General features: G+C 42.0%; 1 protein-coding gene across 5 annotated transcripts in view; it reads left to right on the top strand.

The window, feature by feature from the left end:
* Nucleotides 1-10,849, top strand: part of KLHL14 (kelch like family member 14) — a 67,441-nt gene extending 56,592 nt beyond the window's left edge. For all 5 annotated transcript variants that reach the window (XM_065053426.1, XM_065053425.1, XM_065053424.1 and 2 more), the window contains 4 exons: nt 4,400-4,590; nt 4,743-4,901; nt 7,498-7,655; nt 8,139-10,849. In XM_065053426.1, coding sequence (XP_064909498.1) covers nt 4,400-4,590; nt 4,743-4,901; nt 7,498-7,655; nt 8,139-8,279 — 649 coding nt within the window. In that variant the 3' untranslated portion in view covers nt 8,280-10,849. The remainder of the gene's footprint in view (nt 1-4,399; nt 4,591-4,742; nt 4,902-7,497; nt 7,656-8,138) is intronic.
* Nucleotides 10,850-20,544: the final 9,695 nt, after the last annotated feature.

Here is a 20,544-nt window from a genome sequence, read left to right as displayed (position 1 = left end):
GCAATTTAAATAACTCATACATCATTCCTTCTGCAAGGGTCTTTACTATGGCAAAGTTAATTGTCACCTCTTTTGTTCAGGATACATAACTCATGGGCTTGCCCGTTATTTTTCTCTAAAGGCTCCTAAGTATTTGGGCTATTGTTAGAAAACAGGAATTTTCCAGTGACTTTCTAAAATGTTTTTAATGGTTTATTTACTCATCCTTCATTACTTCCTCAGAGTTTTTGTAGCCTTTAGAGGTATGGTCTGGCCCAGTTTTTAGAAGATCTTACAAACAAGAGAGAGGTTTTATGCAGTTTCCTTTTACAGCTCCTCTAGTCAGATAAAGTTCCCATTAAAGTCAACATGCTATTTTTTTTCCCCTAGGAGTACAGGGTCATGCCCTGTCTCTGCTGGCATAATGCAGGCATCATTGACAAGACAGACTATTTAATGGGTTTTTCTGAGTCATTATGGTCCATCAAGTCAAAACCTGCTTAGGAATTTTAGTCTGAAAATAATTGGCTGGATAGACTATAATAGCTCCTTTGAAATGGCTGCCAGGTAAATGTGGGTCTCATTCACAGACAGTATATTCTGAAGTTGAAAATCTGTATGAAATATTTGATGAGTAAACTTTTATCTTATATGCTAAAATCCATATCTGATTGATTTTACTGCATGAGCTATAAAGAAAAGTCTAATCCCATTACAGACTCAGAGCCATCAGCGTGTTTTTTCTTTAAAGCCAAGTTTGGTTTATTTTCATTTGAAGAACATCTCAAAAACACATGCTTTCAAAAAGTGTGTACTATTTCCAGGTGTGTGTTGTTTAGAGAAGCAGCAAATGACTCCTTGGCTTTTGAAATACACATCTGCCTGATGGTACAATAACAATGGGATGCTTTTTGGAGAGCAGTTCTGTTAGACTAGATCTGGCGAAGGAGTGAGTTTTGCAGTGGACGTGTCTGAATTTGTGGAATGAGCTGGACGCCTCAGTCGGAGTACTCTTGGATCTTGCCAGCTCAGCCCAGAGCTGGATGACGTGTGTAGAATATAGTAACACTTAAAACATCCTTTTTCTTACATCCTGAATGGAAAGATTTTGCTTAAAGACCAGCAAAAAATAAGGCATAGCACAGGTGGAAGTGAGCAGGTGAGGCTGAGCGAATGGAGAAAAGAAGCCACAGAGAAAGAGATGAAACAATATCACATTTTATGTCTTTGACTTTAATAATAGTAGTTTTAACCCTTATTAATACAACTTTATTTTTTAAAAAGCAAAGCATTAGCTCTGACAGTGACTCTGAAATCAGGTTCAGATATTGCAATGATCAGCAATAGCACTGGTAGGTTTAAACCTCCAACTGTTAGTTGTATTTCTTGTTTCAGGGCATAAATTCATCATCTGTGGAAATCAGAAATTCTTCCATTTTATGTGTGTGTACTTAGGAGTAGTTAGTTGGGTTGATTATTAAGTGAAGGGGTGTGAAGGGAAAGCATTTCAGAGACCAGTGAATGTCAAGTACTTGCAGTCCTGAAGAAAACCACAAAATAATTGTAGTCTTTTCCATATTCTGATCCTGAGGTGGATTTTATTTATCTCATTAGAATAGATAGTCTCTTCCCAGTTTTGTGAGGAAAGCTGTCGTGAAAAGATTGTTGTATTATATTTTAATCTGAATCATATTTTACAGCAGTTTTAAGAGTCATCACTTAACAACATGCCCCTTGCACACTGTATCATTGAAAAGTAAAAAAACAAAAAGCTTAAAATACATGTGACAGGAGCAACTGAGTGAATATACACATCCAAGCAGAAGAGTGAAGCATGCTGACACTTTCATTTTTGCTCCTTATAGTGACACTGTGTGGATGAAACCAGGAGTACATGTACAGAATAATGTCAATGAAATCCTAGTTGAAATGGTGAAGCCTGCAAGTTGTACCTACCTCCGTTTTTTTAAACCTGAACTGAAAAAAACACAGAAAGCAGTTTGTTAATGGATTTGTCAGTGATGCACAAGGACAGATGAGTGGACATGTGAGCACCCCCAGTATCCATGCCAGGCATCCTGCTGGTTTGTGCCTTGTGGCTGCTGGACGCAGAAGGGTCAGAGAATGTAAGCCTGTCCGTGCAGGGTCTCTGATGTTTCATAAGATGTGACCTCTGCAGCTTTTCCAATTTTTGGGGCCACTATGGGCTGTCTTGCTTCTGGCCTGTCACATACTCTCAGGAAGCGTATAGACACTTGATTGCTTCTAACACCTACACCCTCTGTCAAATTAGAGTGAAATCAGCCAGACGGTTGTTGTTGAGGAGACAACACGCAGGCAGACATGGATACACATACAGCGTAATCAAATAAGCTTTGTTTCCATAGAAAATCGGGCTAAAAACATAGATGCACAATTTGCTGCCCGACCATGCAGAGCAATAAATGCCATCAGCTTCTATCTGCCCATTGACAGATAAATTAAATGATCTTATTTAATTTGTCAGCTGAGCTGAAGGCACTTAGCAGCATTCCTGTCCTCCTGTTTGCATCATTTCTTTTGGTAGCCCTACCCCTGTGCCGGTGCTGCTGCTCAATGAGGGGTGCTGTCCTGCGGCATCCAAGTTGTCCATGTGCAGGCAAGGTGAAGGCCAAGAGATAGGCAGGAGGTGCTCAGTGACATAGCTCCTCTCCAGCCGGGTGAGGAGTCCTGTCAGGCGTGCACCAAATCCGAAACATAAAGCCAGAAACGGGCAGCGTTGCATCAGGTCTGCTTCCCGAGTGCCCAGCCAGCCCTGCCGTTTCCACGGCCATGTCTTCATGTCTGCCTGACCTCTCCTCCAACTTACGAACCACCAGCTAATCTCATCCGCGTTTAACAAAGAAGGAATTTCTCTAAAATGTTAAAGCATACTACAGATTTGGTGAAAATCGGCAGCTGGGTAAAGGGCGGAGATCTTACTTGTTCCTTCACTGAAAGAAATGCTCCTGAATGTGTGCCTGGAGAGGTGGCAGGTTGGAGACATCGCACACCAGGCTTTGCGAGCTCACCTGGTCACAGGGTGACAATAGGGAAGCCTGGGCAAGAGTCGGGACATACCAGAGCTGTTCACTGCAGGGTGTTGTGTTCTGTACTTGGACTGCCACTCATCCTAAATGCCTTGCAGCGCTCTGTAGGATTGAGCCCTTGATGGTGCAGGTGACCATCGAGCCCCCAGGATTTACTGTGCAATTGAGGAGCGCAACATGCAGCTGCTCCCAGATTCAGATTCGGGTCCCTGGCCAGGAACTGGAGCACATTGTGTCAGCCACAGAGGGGGTTTGGCAAGCTGCAGCCACACTCCAGCGTGCCAGCTTTGCAGGAGCTATCAGAGGTAGACCTTGCTGTGCCTCACCTGCCTGCTTATCTCTGGGCTCGCATACCGTTCCAGTTTCACCCAGGAGAAAATTGGAGGTTTGGGACTGACATTTCTTCTCATTCAACATTTTGTACAGGTCTTCATCCTAGCCTGGCTGTGCTCTTTTGCAATTTTCTTTCTCGTATCCTTGCAGCTTAAAATGAAAGGCCTCTACCCTAGCAAACCTTCCTGCTGCTGAATAATCTGGGGAGCTTTCCCTGCAAGTAGATTACACCAAACAGGGTCTCTCAAAACCATCTACTTTTACTTCAGCAACAGACACTTACCGTCAATTTTGGAGGTACAAAGAAGATGAACCAATATATGCTTAGCAGTCCTGACCAGAAAAAATATTTTCCTGCATACCTGAGTTGCATGTGAAAGCAAACAGGTGGCTAAAATCTTTCTCGGAGTTAGCTGGATGGAGACAGACCTCTTTCGAGTTAAAGGGTGGAAATACAATATTGTGCCTAGCATAAGGAAAGTTGTTCTATTTGCAGTACTGCAGAAAGAAGAAAAAAATGATAATTGAAGAAAAATTTTGATGATGTGGTTCTCTTAGTAAATTGGGAACAATGACCCTTGAAGGACCATAAAGAAAGTGAATGTCAAGATAATTTATTATTGTTACATTATCTACCTCATTTTTCACTTTGTCTTACTGAGTTGTTATATCCCTTACAAGGTAATGCCCCAAACATTAATGAGCACCTTTTTATCTTTCACGGGTGTGAAAAAGCAACAAACAGCTTTGAGAAAGGGTATTTTCTTCCAGAATTGTGTGTGCTTAATTATTTTGACACCAAAAAACTAAGTATTCGTCTGATGTGGAACGAGCATTAGATCAGCAAAGCAGCCACAGTCTCTGGGATAGCTGTGAGCATGTGAGGCTCCTGGTTACGTCTCTCTGAAGCAGCGTTTGAAGGAGCCACTCTCTTAGTTCGCAGAGGGAAGAAACAAGGTTGGTGTAGCTAATTGGTTTGTTGTTGGCTTCTTTTTGTTCTGTTCTGCCCTGTCCTTCAGGAGAGCCAGTTTCTATGCCTGTCGCCTCGACAAGAACTTGTATGTGATCGGTGGAAGAAACGAAACTGGCTACTTGTCCAGCGTGGAGTGCTACAATCTGGAGACAAATGAGTGGCGTTACGTGTCGGCCTTACCACAACCTTTAGCAGCCCATGCAGGAGCAGTTCACAATGGCAAGATTTATATTTCAGGCCAGTATCTTTTATAATTCCTGCTGTATAACAAAAAAACAACCCAAAGCAACAACCGTGAACACCCAGAACCCCAAATCATGGAACTAAATTCCTGCTGCAGCACAATGTCTCTATTTACATTAATTAACAGAAGTATCTTTACTTTGCAGGAGGTGTTCACAATGGAGAATATGTCCCCTGGCTGTACTGCTATGACCCTGTGATGGACGTCTGGGCCCGAAAACAGGACATGAACACAAAGCGAGCAATCCACACTTTGGCTGTAATGAATGATCGACTGTATGCAATTGGAGGAAACCATTTGAAAGGTCACATTTTCAATAGTGAAAAAGCATTTCAGTGTTTCCCGTCTCCTGATAAAGAATATTTTTGTTAGACAGTCATTGTTAAATACATTATAAACCAGGCAACACAATTTAACAGGACACTTGAGCCAGCAATTTTAAAAACATTTTATGCAAATTATTTTAAAATTATAACAGTACATTAAATATATGAGTAATGAATGCTTTAGATAATAAAAATGGGAGCTTCCATTACTCAAAGGCATGGACAATTTGTCATTACCAAGAATTCAATGAAACAAACAGATTATTCTTTGACCCGAAAGTACCAGCAATATTTTCCTCTGTAAATCATTTTCTAAAATTTGCAGTTAGAGAGAGCTTTATTCAGGGCAACATACAAATACAAGCTCCTGATTTAATGAAGAAAAAACAAAACAAACCTTCAGCCATTAACTATTAGGAATAGGCTCTTTAGATTCCTTTTTAGTATTAAATATAGCTTGTTAATTAGAATTCTTTTTAGAGGTCTTGTTTTCATCTTTTGAAAAGGTCTCATATTAAAATAACTGCCGTTTAGGCATCTGGTAATTTTATCTTAATACCTACATACTGTTGCTCTTACTGCTAAAGAGATTCTGCTTAATCCAGCCACTTAGGCAAAAAGCACAGCTCCTGCTCCTTTGTCCCCTGACAATATTTGACAGTTTTTGTTCCCTTTTTTTTTCCTTTCTCCTTTCATGCAAGATTGTAACGCAAAAGAAAAACTGATGTTAACTGCTAGTAACACCGGCCCATGTGCCTGGTTGACTCTGGTACCCGATTCCCTGTGAGGCTCTGAAACCACGTGCTCTTTTTGAAGATCTGAATGGCTGTCAAGCAGGGAGGGGACAAAGTCGCAGATGTACATTTTCCCTGGTAAATAGTAGTGGTGCATAAACCCCGAGCAGGGCTGCTGTGCCTCCATGTCCCACCCCCAGCTGTGATGGGTGCTCCTGGACTGGACCTTATGGGCTCCAGCAAATGTTGTAGAGGTTGCAGAGCTACATGTTGTGGGCTTTTTCACCCGCTAAAGGGAAAGTTTACATGTCACAGCCCTCCTACAACCAAAGCAGGTACTTTGGTTTCTGTAGGCTTGAGTTGTTTCCATCCTGCCTTTTTTTTTTTACCCAGTTTCACATACCATCCTCTGGGAAAGAAGGAACTTCTAATAAAAATTGCATTTTTGCCTCTGCAACTGCTGCCCTAGGTGCCTTTACTAGGTATGAAGTGCTTGCTGTTGTGAGAGGTATTTAGCATCCAGGTTTCTGGAAAGCTGCCTACTGTCTGGAAGAAGGGCTTTTTGCAAAAATGGTTTCTTCTGCACAGTGAAATAAAAGGAAGAACTGCAAGGAAAGTGAGAAGTGAGGGAACTGAAGCATGGGTGAAATGCTACAAATTCTCCAAACGGGTGGGAATAGCCGGTCTCCACGGCAAAACCCTTCCTTGTGAGGCTGGATCTGTGTCAGCAGCGCATTTACCGCACCACGGCCAGCCATGTGCGTGCTGCAGTTTATTATGGAGCTTTTGACAGATTCTGGGTGCACTGCGGTGGCCTTTCTGTGGCCCCTTACAGTCTTTACAGTGATGAAAAATTATTTTATCGCAGCTATTCTTTCCTGACATAAATAATACTCATACAAGCAGCATCATTGTGAAGTACTGAGATCACCAAATGCCCTTTTCCAGAAAATCTAACTCCTCTTTTCTGTCATACCTTGACGGAGAAGACAGCATTGTCAAGTAAAGCATCCCAGCATATTAAGAAAGCCATCATTTTACTGCGATGCTCTGATAAAGAAAGTAGTAGGAGATAGTGAAATGTCTAAATATTGGAGCAGGAACCAGGACTCCTGGGTTCTATGTCCATGTTCCTCTCAATTGATACCTGACATCACAGCTTGAGAGTCTTGATCTGAGACCCATCTGCCGTTTGGTGACTACATGGAGCCTTTGTCGATCTGTCAGAGAAGGATGGGGCCTCCTTTGGTTTTTTTGTTACATTTTCTGTCACCTTAAAGACTTTGACACACGACAACTACTCAATTAGGGTACACCTTAAATCGGCTTGAAAATTGAAGCTAGTCCGTAGCATCACATCCCTTGTGCTAAGCACCTTGTCCCTCTGGAACCAAGTGGCGTCCTCAGTTGTCAGCCTTTGAATAGATTAGATCTGCTGACCTTTGAGAAGGACTGACAGGAGTCTTTTTGAACCTGTTCAAACTTGCATTAGCACTGAGAGATGAGGAGAAATACTGCTTTAATCTGCTTGCACCGTTGATAGGTTTTTATTGAGTGTTACTTTCCAATTTGTTCAGGCTTTATTTGCGTATTTGCGATTTGTAGAAGACTGTACAACTGGTAATAAAAGCTTTCAGTTTTTGAACTGAAATAATGAGACATTAATGTTACAGAAGATGGCTTAGATGTATATGGTAATATTTTCTAGAAGAAAGTTGAGCAGTAGTGTTATAATTGCAATAATATAATTGTAACTGTAATTTAAGAAATGTAACCATAAAACAAATAGTAAAACAGTATGTCAGAACACACGTTCTCTTTTGTCAATGCTCTCATCTAGGTTTCTCCCATCTCGATGTAATGCTTGTGGAATGCTACGATCCGAAAGGCGACCAGTGGAATATCCTCCAGACTCCAATTCTGGAGGGTCGCAGTGGCCCCGGCTGCGCAGTCCTTGACGACAGTATTTACCTTGTAGGAGGCTACAGCTGGAGTATGGTGTGTACCTGCTTTCTGTAGTGACCCTTCCACTCCTTTCGAGCTCTTGCAGCCAGTCTGTATGTTGCTCAGATGGGATGGAGGGGACACAAGGGATATAGTAGCTGTAGGGGCAGGTTTTGGTTTGGTTTTCAGCACATGGAGAGCATGGAGTATTTTTTCACCTTTGTGTGTTTCTATTTAGATGAGTTATTACCAGGTTGTGTTCACTGACATGGAGTAATATAAAAATCAGAGGTAACTTGGCAAAAGTGACTTACGGGACTGTATGCTTATAGATCTGCTTATAAGGGACTTGTGGAGGAGCCTGATTTGCAAAGGCTGGGTGCTCAACCCATACGAAAACCAAGCCTCTTGGAAGGCTCTCAAATTAGGGCCCAAAACGGCAAGTCACTTTCAAAAGTGGCTTTTCATCTTTAAAGATGATGTGTAACTTGAGTTTAATGTAGGCCGCACTTAATATGACTTTTTGTTCTGTTACAGGGAGCCTACAAATCTTCTACCATTTGCTATAGTCCTGAGAAAGGGACTTGGACAGAACTAGAAGGAGATGTCGCTGAGCCACTTGCAGGACCTGCTTGTTCAACTGTCATATTGCCAGCCTGCGTACCATACAACAAATGATAGTCAAGGAGCACTGACACGAACACTGATTGCATTTGGGAAAATAATGACGGGTGACGTAAATATTTTATTAGAACAGGATTCCTGTTAAAACAAAAGCTACCATAATTGACCCCTTATTCCATATTTATGCTTTAGGAGCAAACTAAAAGAAAACAAAACCCAAGTATTGTCCCATCTCAGATAGATGCCGGTGTCTTATGAAGCAAGTAGCTAAAACACACCGAACATTACATGCTGACAGACTGCCATTTCAGACTGATTTTAACTTTTTTCCTGCTGCAGAGATGTTCCTTATGTCAAATCTAACTTTACAAAAAATGAAGGCTAAATTTTCAAATACAGCCTGAAGAGACAAGATCAGTATTGTGCATTGTATCTACCTGCATGTGATCTGTGTTGAAGTCATGGGGATGTTGTTTTCATGAATGCTTCAGAATTCAGATAGTGAAAAGCTCGCACTGCATTGCAGAATTATCTCCTCCTCTGTAATCCTAACCTACAGCTACTTCACATGCTCTGCAAGCAACACAGCGTCAGAAGATTATAAAAGGTAAAGAAATATCATTCAGGTTTTGCACAGCTTGGCATCTAAAATGCTCTGCCTTCAAAGTCCCCATGTGTAAGTGCAGCAGAAAGCAGACTACAATGAACGCCATGCTTTACGGAGCACTTCTTGTAATAGCAGCTTAGGGATTAGGATCAAATTCTTCTAATCACACTTGTGTAAAGTCAAAGTAATTTCACTGAAATCACACGGAATGACTGGTTTTGCATCGGTATAACAGAAATTTGGTCCTACACCTTAAATTCTTGGTTCATAGAGTAAGTTATTTCTATGGCCACTTAACAAAGCACCGGAAACCTTACTTACGTTTCGCTAACCTGGTAGATAGGAGCATCCGTGCTAGTTGCTTCCAAAGACAAGAAGACTGCATTTAACTTTGGACTCTGAAAAGATTATGCACAATTTTGGAGAGATGCTGGTAAGTAGTTAAAATACTCCTGTGTGGTTCATCTTCAAATGTACTCTGAAAGATTTTTACTGTTTATCCGAAGTAATATGAGGCTAGACTTTCCACTGCCTTATAACCTGTGTAGTTATTTACACGTTACAAAGCAAGTTCAGAATGCTACCACGTGGGACCAGTAGCATTTAGGACTCGCTTCATATGAGCTCATGGTTGCTTGCACAAATCAGGCTGTCCATGCTTTAGGCTTCCGTCCTGGCTTTGCAAAAGCAGTAACAAAATCTGAGCCTGATTCTTCGCCACCTTGCAGCTAACACAATCATCTACACCTCAGCAAAGTATATGTATAATTCTTCCATTGCGGTTTACTGGTGCTGCATCCGTTACTCTCAGGAGCATCCTCTTCTCTGGTATAAACTGACATTGCTCGGTTGAAGCCAATGGATGTACTTTTGTTTATGTCCACTGCAAACCTGGTCTTTAATTTGCCCACCTGTAACTGGCTGCACCAGATAAAAGGCGAAGCAGACTCAGATCCTGCATTTTCAAGCCTCGGCGTATCTTTCACAACTTAATGCTAGTGCATTGAGCAAGGAGCAGGCAACTACTGGAGATTGGTTTCTGCTGCAGAGGCAATAGATGGGAAGAAGAATTCATTCTTTGCTTTGCAAAATAGAAAGAGGGTGAGTGTACACAGAAATTACACTATATATTGATGCTTGAGAGCAATATAAATAATGGAGAGCAAATACCGTGGGACTGTTTCTCTCTGGCATCAGTCCAGTTTTATTGCAGTGCAACTCCCTTGCTTGCAGCAGAATTACGCAGTTGTAAAACTGGAGTAATGCAGTAAAGACTGATATCATACAAATGCAATAACCCAGTGGATGAGGTAGCTGCACGCCTGGAAAAAAATTGTTTAAACAAAGTGATTATCTGAAGATGCTAATATTTGGATGTGCCGTTGGGGAGTTTTCCATTGAGCATCACTAAGGAACTCAAAAAAGTGGAGTGTATATCTTGAAATCTCAATCCATTTCTACTATATAGTGCAATCTTAGTTGGTTTTCTATTTATTTATATTGTTCAGATCCAAGGGATCCCTTGTAAAATATATTTGGTGCAATCATGACTTTTTTTTCCTTTCCTGTTGAAAGTATATAAATATAAATATATATAAAAAGGAAACTGTTAAGGTACTAAATGAGGAAATCTTGAATGACATTTAAGATCAGGATAAGGTCTGCCATTAAACACTGACTGTCACCTGTCGCTACTGAAATGTATCATTTTTAAAGGATATTTGTTGTCCTTTTAAGTGGTCCTTTTTTTACCGAGATAATTTAAAGATTTATGAGGACTGTATGTAAATCTTTCTATCTTTCAGGAAGGCATGACCAAGGAAAGTGCTAACTGAATAAGTCACACAAAGAATGTAAATTTTGTACAGTACTAGACTGTGTAAATGAAGCTTGCTTGTAGGGGGGAAACTTTAAATAAAACTTTATGTACTAATTCAACTGTCTGCCATATTCCTACTTACAAAGTGTATGTATAAATAATATCTACATTAAATTCTTTGGAACTTTTTTTATCATGTAGATGCGTAAACTTATTTTGTGGCCGCACATAACAGCCTCGTTGTTCTCAGTGCCTGTAACTACAGCAACACAGTAAAATGGAGTGACTCAGGTTCTTCTCCTGAGCCACATGTCCCGCCTGTGCTTCCAGCAGGGAAAGCCCCACCTGCATGCTGGTGGGCAGGGTTGGACCTCAGAAAGTCACCGATGCCATCATATGTCTGTGAAATGCCTCTGCCTTGAGCTGCTCGGCCCGTTCCTCCATCCCATGGTAAGATGAGTGGAAAGGATGCCACCCAGTTAAATGCCATCTTACCTTGGGGGATTTAATGCTGGTTGTGGCAATTTCTTCCCTCTTCAAAATGTCCCTCCTGTGGTGATTGACCCTTCTAATGATGGGTATTTGTATCCTTGGAGGGGAAGCGCTGGCACAGGTGAGCAGGAGAGGAATTTGGGACAAGAGCTATTGGCAGGCTGAGAAGACAAGGTCAAGGCAGAGGTTCTATCGGGAAGCAGAATCATTGTCAATATCAGTTACTATACTACATGTTTGATTTATTCATGCCTACCAGCCTTTACATGGACCAGAACCTTCCTATGCAAACCACCAGCAGGTGCACTGAGCAAACAAAAAGCCAGGCCCTGACCCCGCACCTACAGCAAGTGTGGGCTGTGCTGAAGGTGGCCAAGAGTGCAGTGGAAGAGTCTGGTCTAACAAGAGGGGATTGATCCTCTTCACATCTTTTATGAGGAAGGGTATGGCGAGCCAACAGCAACTATGGCAAGACAGCACAGCATATAAGACTGTTTGATTAATGAGGTTATTTGAGAAAGGGAGATTTATGTATATTTTTTAAAGTAATGCAAGAGAAGAAAGAAGAGGAGAAGCTGGAAGCAATGGGCAGAGATACGATTTGGAAAGGAAGGGGATGAAGTGAGAAAGAGGTAAGAATGAAAGGGAAAAAATAGAAAATGAGAGCCAGCAAGAAGAGAAAGTGGAAAGCTCTTGTGGATCAAGGGCACAGAGAGAGTAAGAGCTGGAGTAATGAGGAAGGCAAAAGTGGTTTCTGAGAAGCACACATCAGAGCAAGTATGGGAAGAAATGACCAGTGAGGCCATACAGAATTCAGAAGAGAAACACGAGAAAATGCAACAAAAGAGGACAGGAAATGCACATGAAACTAAATAAGCACTTGGTGATGGTACTGCTCCCGTTTTCTTCGACTGATCATTTGCAGTGGTTTATCTGTCAAGAAGAGGGAGCAAGTCAACAGAGAACTTAGGTGTTGCAGCATTCAAGCTTTCAGTGCACAGACTTCAGCACAACAGAAATCAGGACACAGCTGCCCAGTGACACATCTCTGGGGTGCCTGGGCTGCAGGAAGCACCCAGCTACAGCCAGCACTGGTGGAAAGGGAGGAAGAGCTGCCACCAGCAGCGAGAAGCAGAGGATGAGCAGATGTGTCACAAGTCCAGGTGCCCACTGGGCTGGAAGGAAGTGTCTTCTCCATTTCCAGTTCACAGACTAAAGTCGTCTGTGGGAGTCAGACATCTGGACTGTTCCTCCGTTCTCCTTGTCTGCTGTCCTTCTTGCCAAACTTTAATAGAGTCATAGAATGCCAGGTTGGAAGGGACCACAAGGATCATCTGGTCCAACCTTCCTTAGCAAAATCAAGGTCTAGACAAGATGCCGCAGCATCCTGTCCAGCTGAATCTTAAAAGCGTCCAGTGTTGGGGAATCCACCACTTTCCTGGGGGTATTATCCCAATGACTGATTGTTCTCATTATGAAAAATTGTCCTCTGATGTCTAATCGGAATCTCCCCAGGAGTAACTTGTACCCATTGCCCTTCATCTTTTCCATGTCACTCCTGGTAAAAAGAGGGTCTCCATCTGTGTAGCCACCCTTTAAATACTGGAACATGGTGATAAGATCTCCCCTAAGCCATCTTCTCCTCTTTGTCCTTAGCGTGACAAACTTGCCAAGGTACTTTCGTGGAGCTGGACCTGGCAAACAACAGACTGGTGAATGGAGCTGTTTCCCTGTCCCTGAGCTGTGGTCCCATCCTCTGTCCAGGAAACATGAGAAGGGTGGCTTGCTGCTGACTTGCAACCCATATGTGTGCCCTTAAGGAGGGCAAAGGTGGTGCTTCAGAAATATGTTTTCCCATTCATTATAGCACTGCCTTCAAAGGTACTGTGCGCACCCACCTCCCAAAAGCTGGCATTGCTTTCCATCACAGGTTTGTCCCCCTTCCCACTTTTAATACAATAATTTACTCAGCTAGCTACATCTGTGAGCCAATTTCTGAGAAAAATCCATGCCAAAGCTCATTATATATACCGGTTTGTATTGTGTTATAATTGCTCACCTATACAGTACTCTAGTTTTCTTGCTTTTAAGGGACAGACCGTGTTTTAATTTAAATGGAAGTCTCAGGTCCAGACCAAAGAAATAGCGTTGGCTGTGCTGGAGGTCAGAGTGGCTAGCGGGAAGGGAAAGTACACTAATGAATTCTGGAGGGCTTGTAATGCCATAAAAGATTCAGTTAATCTGCAGCATAGATGTTGATCAGCGAAACTGAACGTAATTCTCTGGACCTTGTCAGATGTATTCTGTGCATGTCAGTGTTCCACACCAATTACAGATTTTAGAAGATGCTCTCATGCAAAACTATGTGCCCTAATATATAAGCCAGCTCAGATGTAACTAAAATTAAAATCTGACTGTGGCAAATCTCTGTGATCCTGATATATGAAAATCCAAATAAATGATTTGTTCCCAGAAATGAAAAATAACTTCAGCAGGAAATTTCAAAATTACTTATGCAGGATTAATCCAGTTCAATGAATGCATCTTGCGTTGATTAATAAAGCATTCCTGAATTGCAAAGTAAAATGAGAGGAGACTTCTGGTGCTGATACATTTGTGTATTTCTGAAGCTAGAGAGAAATGTGTGCTTGCAAGTGATGTGGTCAACCAGTGTAAACAGAGATTGAATACAAATAGTGATTTTCTAATTGTCTGTTTTCTCCCTGCAGCAGAAAACTAACTTTGTGACATTGATCCTTTCTTGAAGAACATAGGTACTGTGTTACCTGCCACAATATTGAATGAGAACAGGGCATCTAACACGATTGTACAATGACTCCAATTAGCATCCAGGTGACATCTGCAGTCTCATCTAGCAAAGAAAAGCAAAACTTGACCTACTTGCTGCTGATTTTCTTGCCACACACAGTAGAGATTTTGGTCAAGTAACACTAGCTTTTGTGATCTACTGCCCTTGAATTTAATTGGGTTTCGAGGTGAATAGATACAGGGAAACAGTTTAGAAAGCAGAAACAAGGGAAGGAGATTTAAACAAATGCATCATTTTCCCAAATTTTTCTTCATCATACACACACATGAACAAAACCAATTGAATTTATTTAAAGTGGTCACATTTGTTAATCTAAAAACCTATTCCTCAGTTTGGAGAATGACCTTCAATCATTGCAGTGTTTTCCAAAGCAATATTTATAAATGCTGGAGCTATTTTGCAAAATACCTTTAACATCCTTATGGTTTTATCTTTAAGACCTGGTTCCTCAAATCACTCTTAAACATCTCCCAGAAAACCACACCAGAAGGATCATATTTGTAAAGCTTGCTTAGGATCCTGGTATTTTGTGGGGTATACAGTTCCTGATTCTTTGCAAACTTGTTTCCATTTTTGTTTGCAATTGTGCAAAACAGTTCGGTTTTCAAAAAAACTTTGACTGATCAAGAATAATTCATATGAATGGAGTAAGTGAACTTTAAACATACTTCGCTGTGAATAGTAAATACCAAGACTGATGATCCATTGCATGAACAGTAACAGAAAAATTGTTGCTTCCTGTGTATTTAAGGGTTTTGAGAAAGGTGTATAAATATACATGTACATATTTGCACCCAAAAAATGTCAAGTTCAAAGGCCATAGCAAAGTCTGCTGTGCCATTGTTTTCACTAAAACTGTGAACTTGGTAACAGCACTGCAACTTGGATCTTTTTCTTTAAAAACCACCTCTTGAACTGCGAAGATGCCATTAGTCACAGCGGGGAGCGTAACCAGAAGGAGGATGTCTGTAACTATAGCAAGAGAGCACATTAAACTGTAGGTCAAAATCACGACTGACTGATTACCTTCAGGGTGAAAGTAAATCTTCAGACTTGCCGGAGTGACAGGAAACAGGACTGACGGGGGCTGGCCGAGGTCATCCCCTGCCTCCCCCACGCCACGGTGGGGCCGGCGATGCCCAGCGCTCTCCCAGCAGACGTTTGCTGACTCGCCGAACCTCTGTAGCGATGTGTGACGGGACGCAGTCATCGTCATCATTAGAAAATGCTTCCTAATGTCTAGCTTAAATGTCTCATTAGTCTAAAGAGATGATTGCAGGAAGAGCCTAAAAGAGAAAACAAATATTTTCCAAAAATTTAAGTCTGCAATTAAATCGTCTGAAACTTTCACAAATGGCACAACCTTCAAAACTGCTTTTCCTTCTGCTCTCAGTGGATGAGAAGTGCTTATTCTCACTATTTTGCAGCAGCTTTTTTTTTGCAAACCTGAAGACTACCAGTCTTCACCTTTCTTTACCAGTCTTCACCTTTCTTTAGCCCTGTGATTCAATCTCTTCTTCCTGACTATGAATTTTACATGTACCAGCAGTCTGATTTTTCCCTTTTTAGATGAACTCCAGCTGACCCACCTCTTCAGCTGTGCATTGACCAGTGCAGAGAAGAGCAGAAGATTCCTAACATGCAGGAATGCAGTCCAAGGTTGCAAAGGAGTGAAGCTGTGCAATGAGGTCTTTCCTTCATCAATAAGCCTCCCACAGGCCAGAGCTGATCAGAATTATATTTAAGCAATATTAAAAATGAAGCATCCTCTTAGCAGCATTTCCACTAGGGATGGCAATGAAAGTTACAATCTGGCTGTGCAGGATTCAGGTATAGAGTCCAATATGATAACCTTTAGTGAATGGTATTTACATATAGGACTGCATAAAGATTAATTAACCTCCTGTAGGAAAATGTGGCACTTTTATCGGTGGCTAGGCACTCATTAAAAAGTACTGTAGTCTTTTAAGATCTTGCTTCTTTTTAGTGGAACAAAATTAAAGACATTTGTGAAGAATTCTGTCTGGTACACCACCACCTCTTGTGACTTACTCGCCAAGCATTCGCTTTTTCCGTTATACATTCCACCACTTTCAAGAGCTACAGAGCACTGCCAGGACCTAAAATGAAAAGATAGATCATTTCTCCAACAGTGATTTATTTTGATTAGCACAAGGGTGTAATCCTCTGCATTCTCTCCTCTGGTTTTTAGATGGTGGCTTGAGGCAGAACAATTTTTGTAGCTATGTTCATGCTTCTGATCACAAAAACACCACCTCACCTGTTTGTCCTGTGAAAAACATAACCGGACATCAATTTCAAGTGATCCCAGCATGGTTACTTATTTTGAGGATGTTTACCATCCCCATGTCCATCCTAGATTCATCTCATGAAATGTGAAATATTGCCATTTGAAGGCAAGAGTGTCTGGTGTAAACACTGGTAGTTTCTGAGTTACTGTACTACAGAAAAATAGTTGTGTCTAACCAAAATGCTGAATCACACTTTTAATGTGTCTCATTCGGACTGATGTTTTTTGCCTGTTTTTCCTCTCTTTTCCTCCCTTTTTTTAACACAGGTGAACTTCTCAGCCTGGAAGTAGGAAGATGAGATACCTTTGGCTAGTTGCATGTCTCATGTTGGCAAATGCCTTGCACTGCCGCTGTAGTTCAGAGTTTAATCAGAAAACCTTTTGTTGCAATCCTTAGCAGTGCTGGATGCTGGTACTGAGCCTTTGCCCACAGTGTTGTAGTAACACTGGGCGTTCATCTTACAGTGGGAAAGAAATAAATGGTCGTAGACTTGGCCTGCAGGAGTAAATTGTATATTAGACTCCATGTCTAGTGCAGCCCAAAATGTTGGTAAGTGAAGCCTCAGACTGGCCTACACCCCAGTCACTGTAAACCTTGCATTTCTATGCTAGCCCATCAGGTAGACCAATGGATGTGTGACTTCACTTCCTCCTCTCTCCTCCATTCCCTGGAAATAGGCAACAACTCATCCAAATGCCCCCAGGTGATCCCCCCACCCCTGCAGCACAAGGTATTCCCAGCCCTTGCCTTCCCAAGGGCCCATCACCCACAGCTGGGACTGTCACTGTGCCCTGACACTGGCCTGTTTCAGATGAAGCAATGGAACTACGCTGTTTTAGGCAGTTAACCATGTAAACATTTTAGGACCCAACTGCGGAACAGAATCAGCACTCACATGCTTCACCAGAGGACACTTATTGATAGCTATGGAGAGGACTCACAAAATCATGTTTTAGACCTGGAACAACACTTAATAGATGAGAAAAAAGAGTCTTCACTCTGTAGTCATTGGTTCCAATTAGAGGATGAACTGTCCCCTATTTTCCAAAGCATGTTTAATTTTGAATGGGTTTCTCATGGACTGTGGGCTACCATAGGCAAATCTCATTTTGACAAGTACTAATTATGGACAACGCAGTGGCAGACTGTAATCTCTGTCATGAGAGCTATCAACAGGGTTGCAGTGAAGGCTTTAACAGTGGGTGGCAGTACTCCGGGTCAAATTAATCACCACCATAATGACAATGAAATCAGTAGAGCTTTGGGATGTTAAGGTTGATAAAAGAAGCCATTCTGTTCTCTGTCTGGCTATTTACATCGCAGCCTGGCCTCTGCTCGAGCTAATCCTTTGTCACGGTCTTCAGGGCTGGCTTTTTTTGGCACAGGAGAGAGAGAACAAAGAGCAGCCCCCCTTGCAGAAGCAATGTTTTCATGTCCAGATCTGAGCTGCTGCAAGTGGATTACCTAAGTGTGAAGGAGACAGCCCCAGATTTGCACAGGCTGCTGTTCTGAGGCACGTGAAAGGATTCAAAAATGTAAGTGGAATTTCTGGGAGATGCAACCTCAGAAGTGCTGATGTGCGTAAAGTCAGCTCTGTTTGGCCTTGGCTTTTGTCAAAGAGGTTTAGAAAGGCCTGTTCTGCCTCCTTTGCCTCCTTTTGCCATGGCTACAGGGCTTGAGGCCTGAATGAATACCTGTTTGGAGCGTGATACAGGCAACAACCGGGCATGAAGAGATATGCAGTGACTGCAGATGCAGCTAAAAAAAAAAGACTTTTCCACAAATAACCAGGTGAACAGATCCTCCGTGTAATGATGCTATGCTAAACTGTGTCAAATTTTAGCCCAAGCCAGCCTTGCCCTACAGCTATGGACTTGCTCACCGAGAGTGCTTCACACTGCTTTATTCTGCTTTAGACACACGTTTCATGCTCTGCTGCTAATGGCTGTTTCTGTAACACTGAGCTTTGGAACATTTCTCAGCACCTGTATCCATGTGTGCACTCCCTCTGGACCCCCAGAAAGGATTCGTGCAGGGGCTGGACAGGAGCTGCCACCCTCCCTAGCCGCTCTTCAGGCTGTTATGGGGGTAGCAGGGCCCAGGGAATCATCCCACACATCCCAACAGGTCTGTGTGGACACAGACACAGTGAAAGGCTTTGCAGCTTGTGTACTGGTGTGGCCTAAACACAAAACACCTCCTCGTTTTGCCACTCAAGTCTCCTCCATCCACTCCCCTGCACCACTTGGGGTTATCTCCCCATGTCCTCTGACAAATTATCAAATGATGCTTCAGTGAGGGTGATGTAACCAAGCTTTTTGTCTGGGGCTACAATGGCGAATTTTCGTTCCTGCACCTACACTTTCATATAATAGGAAGAATCAAATGTAAAACAATGTCTTTCCATTCATCTGTTTAGTACCAGGCTGGTCACAAAAATATATAACTACCCTAAAATCCAACTAAACTGCCAACCATTCATTTTGGATCCATTTTGTAACTATGCAGAATAATCTGTTCTTTTATTAGAGCAGTTAAAGGAGATTTAGAGGGAGGAAAGAGCATGGTGACTTCCAAGGGAAGAGTGAGTGATTCAGTGCAAAAAGGGTAAATTTCATCTGCACATTCTTAACTGCGAGGACATTCTGCACATCTCAGGAGTGCACTAAGTGGTGCAGTAAACCAGTAAATTAGAAGAATGTAAATTCTTTAGTAGGAATTGCACGCAAGGGAAAAATGCTTCCTCACGCTCATATTTGTTTTCATGAAAATAATGTACACTCTTCCTAAAATCAAACTGGTACAAAGCTGAGTAAGACATCAAAACCAGTAATAGATATTACACTGGACTAAGAAATGGCAATGACACGATTATCTTCTGTGTTTCTGATCATCACTGTGATAAAACGAGGAGGTGGCATATTTAGAGCCTTGCACCGAGCAGGGAGCCTTGTATCTCCCTTCCCCTCTCATTCTGTCTGTCTTATTTATCTCTCATTAAACTAAATTGTATTCTTGTTGGCTGACTGACCTCTGATATTGTTATTAATTGATTTATATAGTGCCTTCTGCAAGCCTCAAGGCACTGCAGAGAATTGCAAATATATATAGGGATCACTTCACCAACCACCTAAGTGCAGCCACCTTTGTGGTGGAAACTGGTGGCCGTTGCAGTGGAAATAGTTTGGGTTAGAAAAGAAGGCAGATGAATGGAGCCGGCATCTCCAGCAGTCCTACCGCTCAGGAGCTGCCTTGAAATCAGACGGGAAGGGTCAAAAAGCTTTAAGAAAAATGACCAGGTCTGGTAACTGATGAGCATGTTCGAAAAGAAGTGCGAGGCAGAATATTTTTGTGGTGAATTCAATTGTGGTAAGGGCATTTATACAGGAATTCAGACCAGAGACTGGAGCTGTCTTTAGCTCAGGACCCAAAATATCACAGTCTGCGGTGGCAGCTTAGCACCACCGATGTGTTTCCCTGATGCTTACACCAGTATGAATCATGAAGAGAAAAAGGTTACAATAAGCTGACGCACAAATAGTAGGTGGCCACGAAGAAAGGAAGGGGTTGCACACACTGAAAAATGGCAGAGGTCTTCTCCACAGAAGGGCACACCATCCTCCCTTCCTTACCCTCAGCAGTGACCCCCAGCACCACAGCAAGACCGCATCTGTGGTGTCTGTGAGCATCAATGCCCATTTCTCAAATGTGAGGAGACTGCAGTTTTTCAGTGTAAGAGGTTGAGCACTCACAATAAACATTTTTAATACTTTCCCATCAATTATAGATGAGAGGGCTTTGTGTTTTTTCAGAATATTACAGTTTTGTCTTCATTTGAAACATCTGAATGCCTCTAATTAAAAAAAAAAAAAAAAAAAAAAAAAGAAAGAAAAAAAGTCTTTCCGAAGGTGCAGATGTAGCAGGGAATATCAGAAATATCTTTGTTATGTTGGGTCATTAAAGCTACTTAAACCTGAGTGAAATGCATCGTATAGATCTGAAGGTTTTGAACCTTTCCCCATTAAAACAAACCCTGAATATGAAAAAGTGCACCCCTTTCCAAAGCAGAATTAATTTCACTGCCTCCATTAACAAGCAGGTCTGCTCTCATCTTATCTTTCAAGAATTCTATGCCTGATTGCATTTATGTTCTCATTTAGCATCTCAAAATGGGCACTTTCTTTCAAGAAGGGTTAGTGCATGACTCACCCGCTTAGTTAATCTGACTAATTAGCATACTGCCGCCCATTAACAGCATT

Source organism: Columba livia, chromosome 2, assembly GCF_036013475.1.
Source record: "Columba livia isolate bColLiv1 breed racing homer chromosome 2, bColLiv1.pat.W.v2, whole genome shotgun sequence".
NCBI lineage: Eukaryota > Metazoa > Chordata > Aves > Columbiformes > Columbidae > Columba > Columba livia.
The sequence above is the reverse complement of the archived record's forward strand: the minus strand, read 5'-3'. Positions and strand labels throughout refer to the sequence as shown.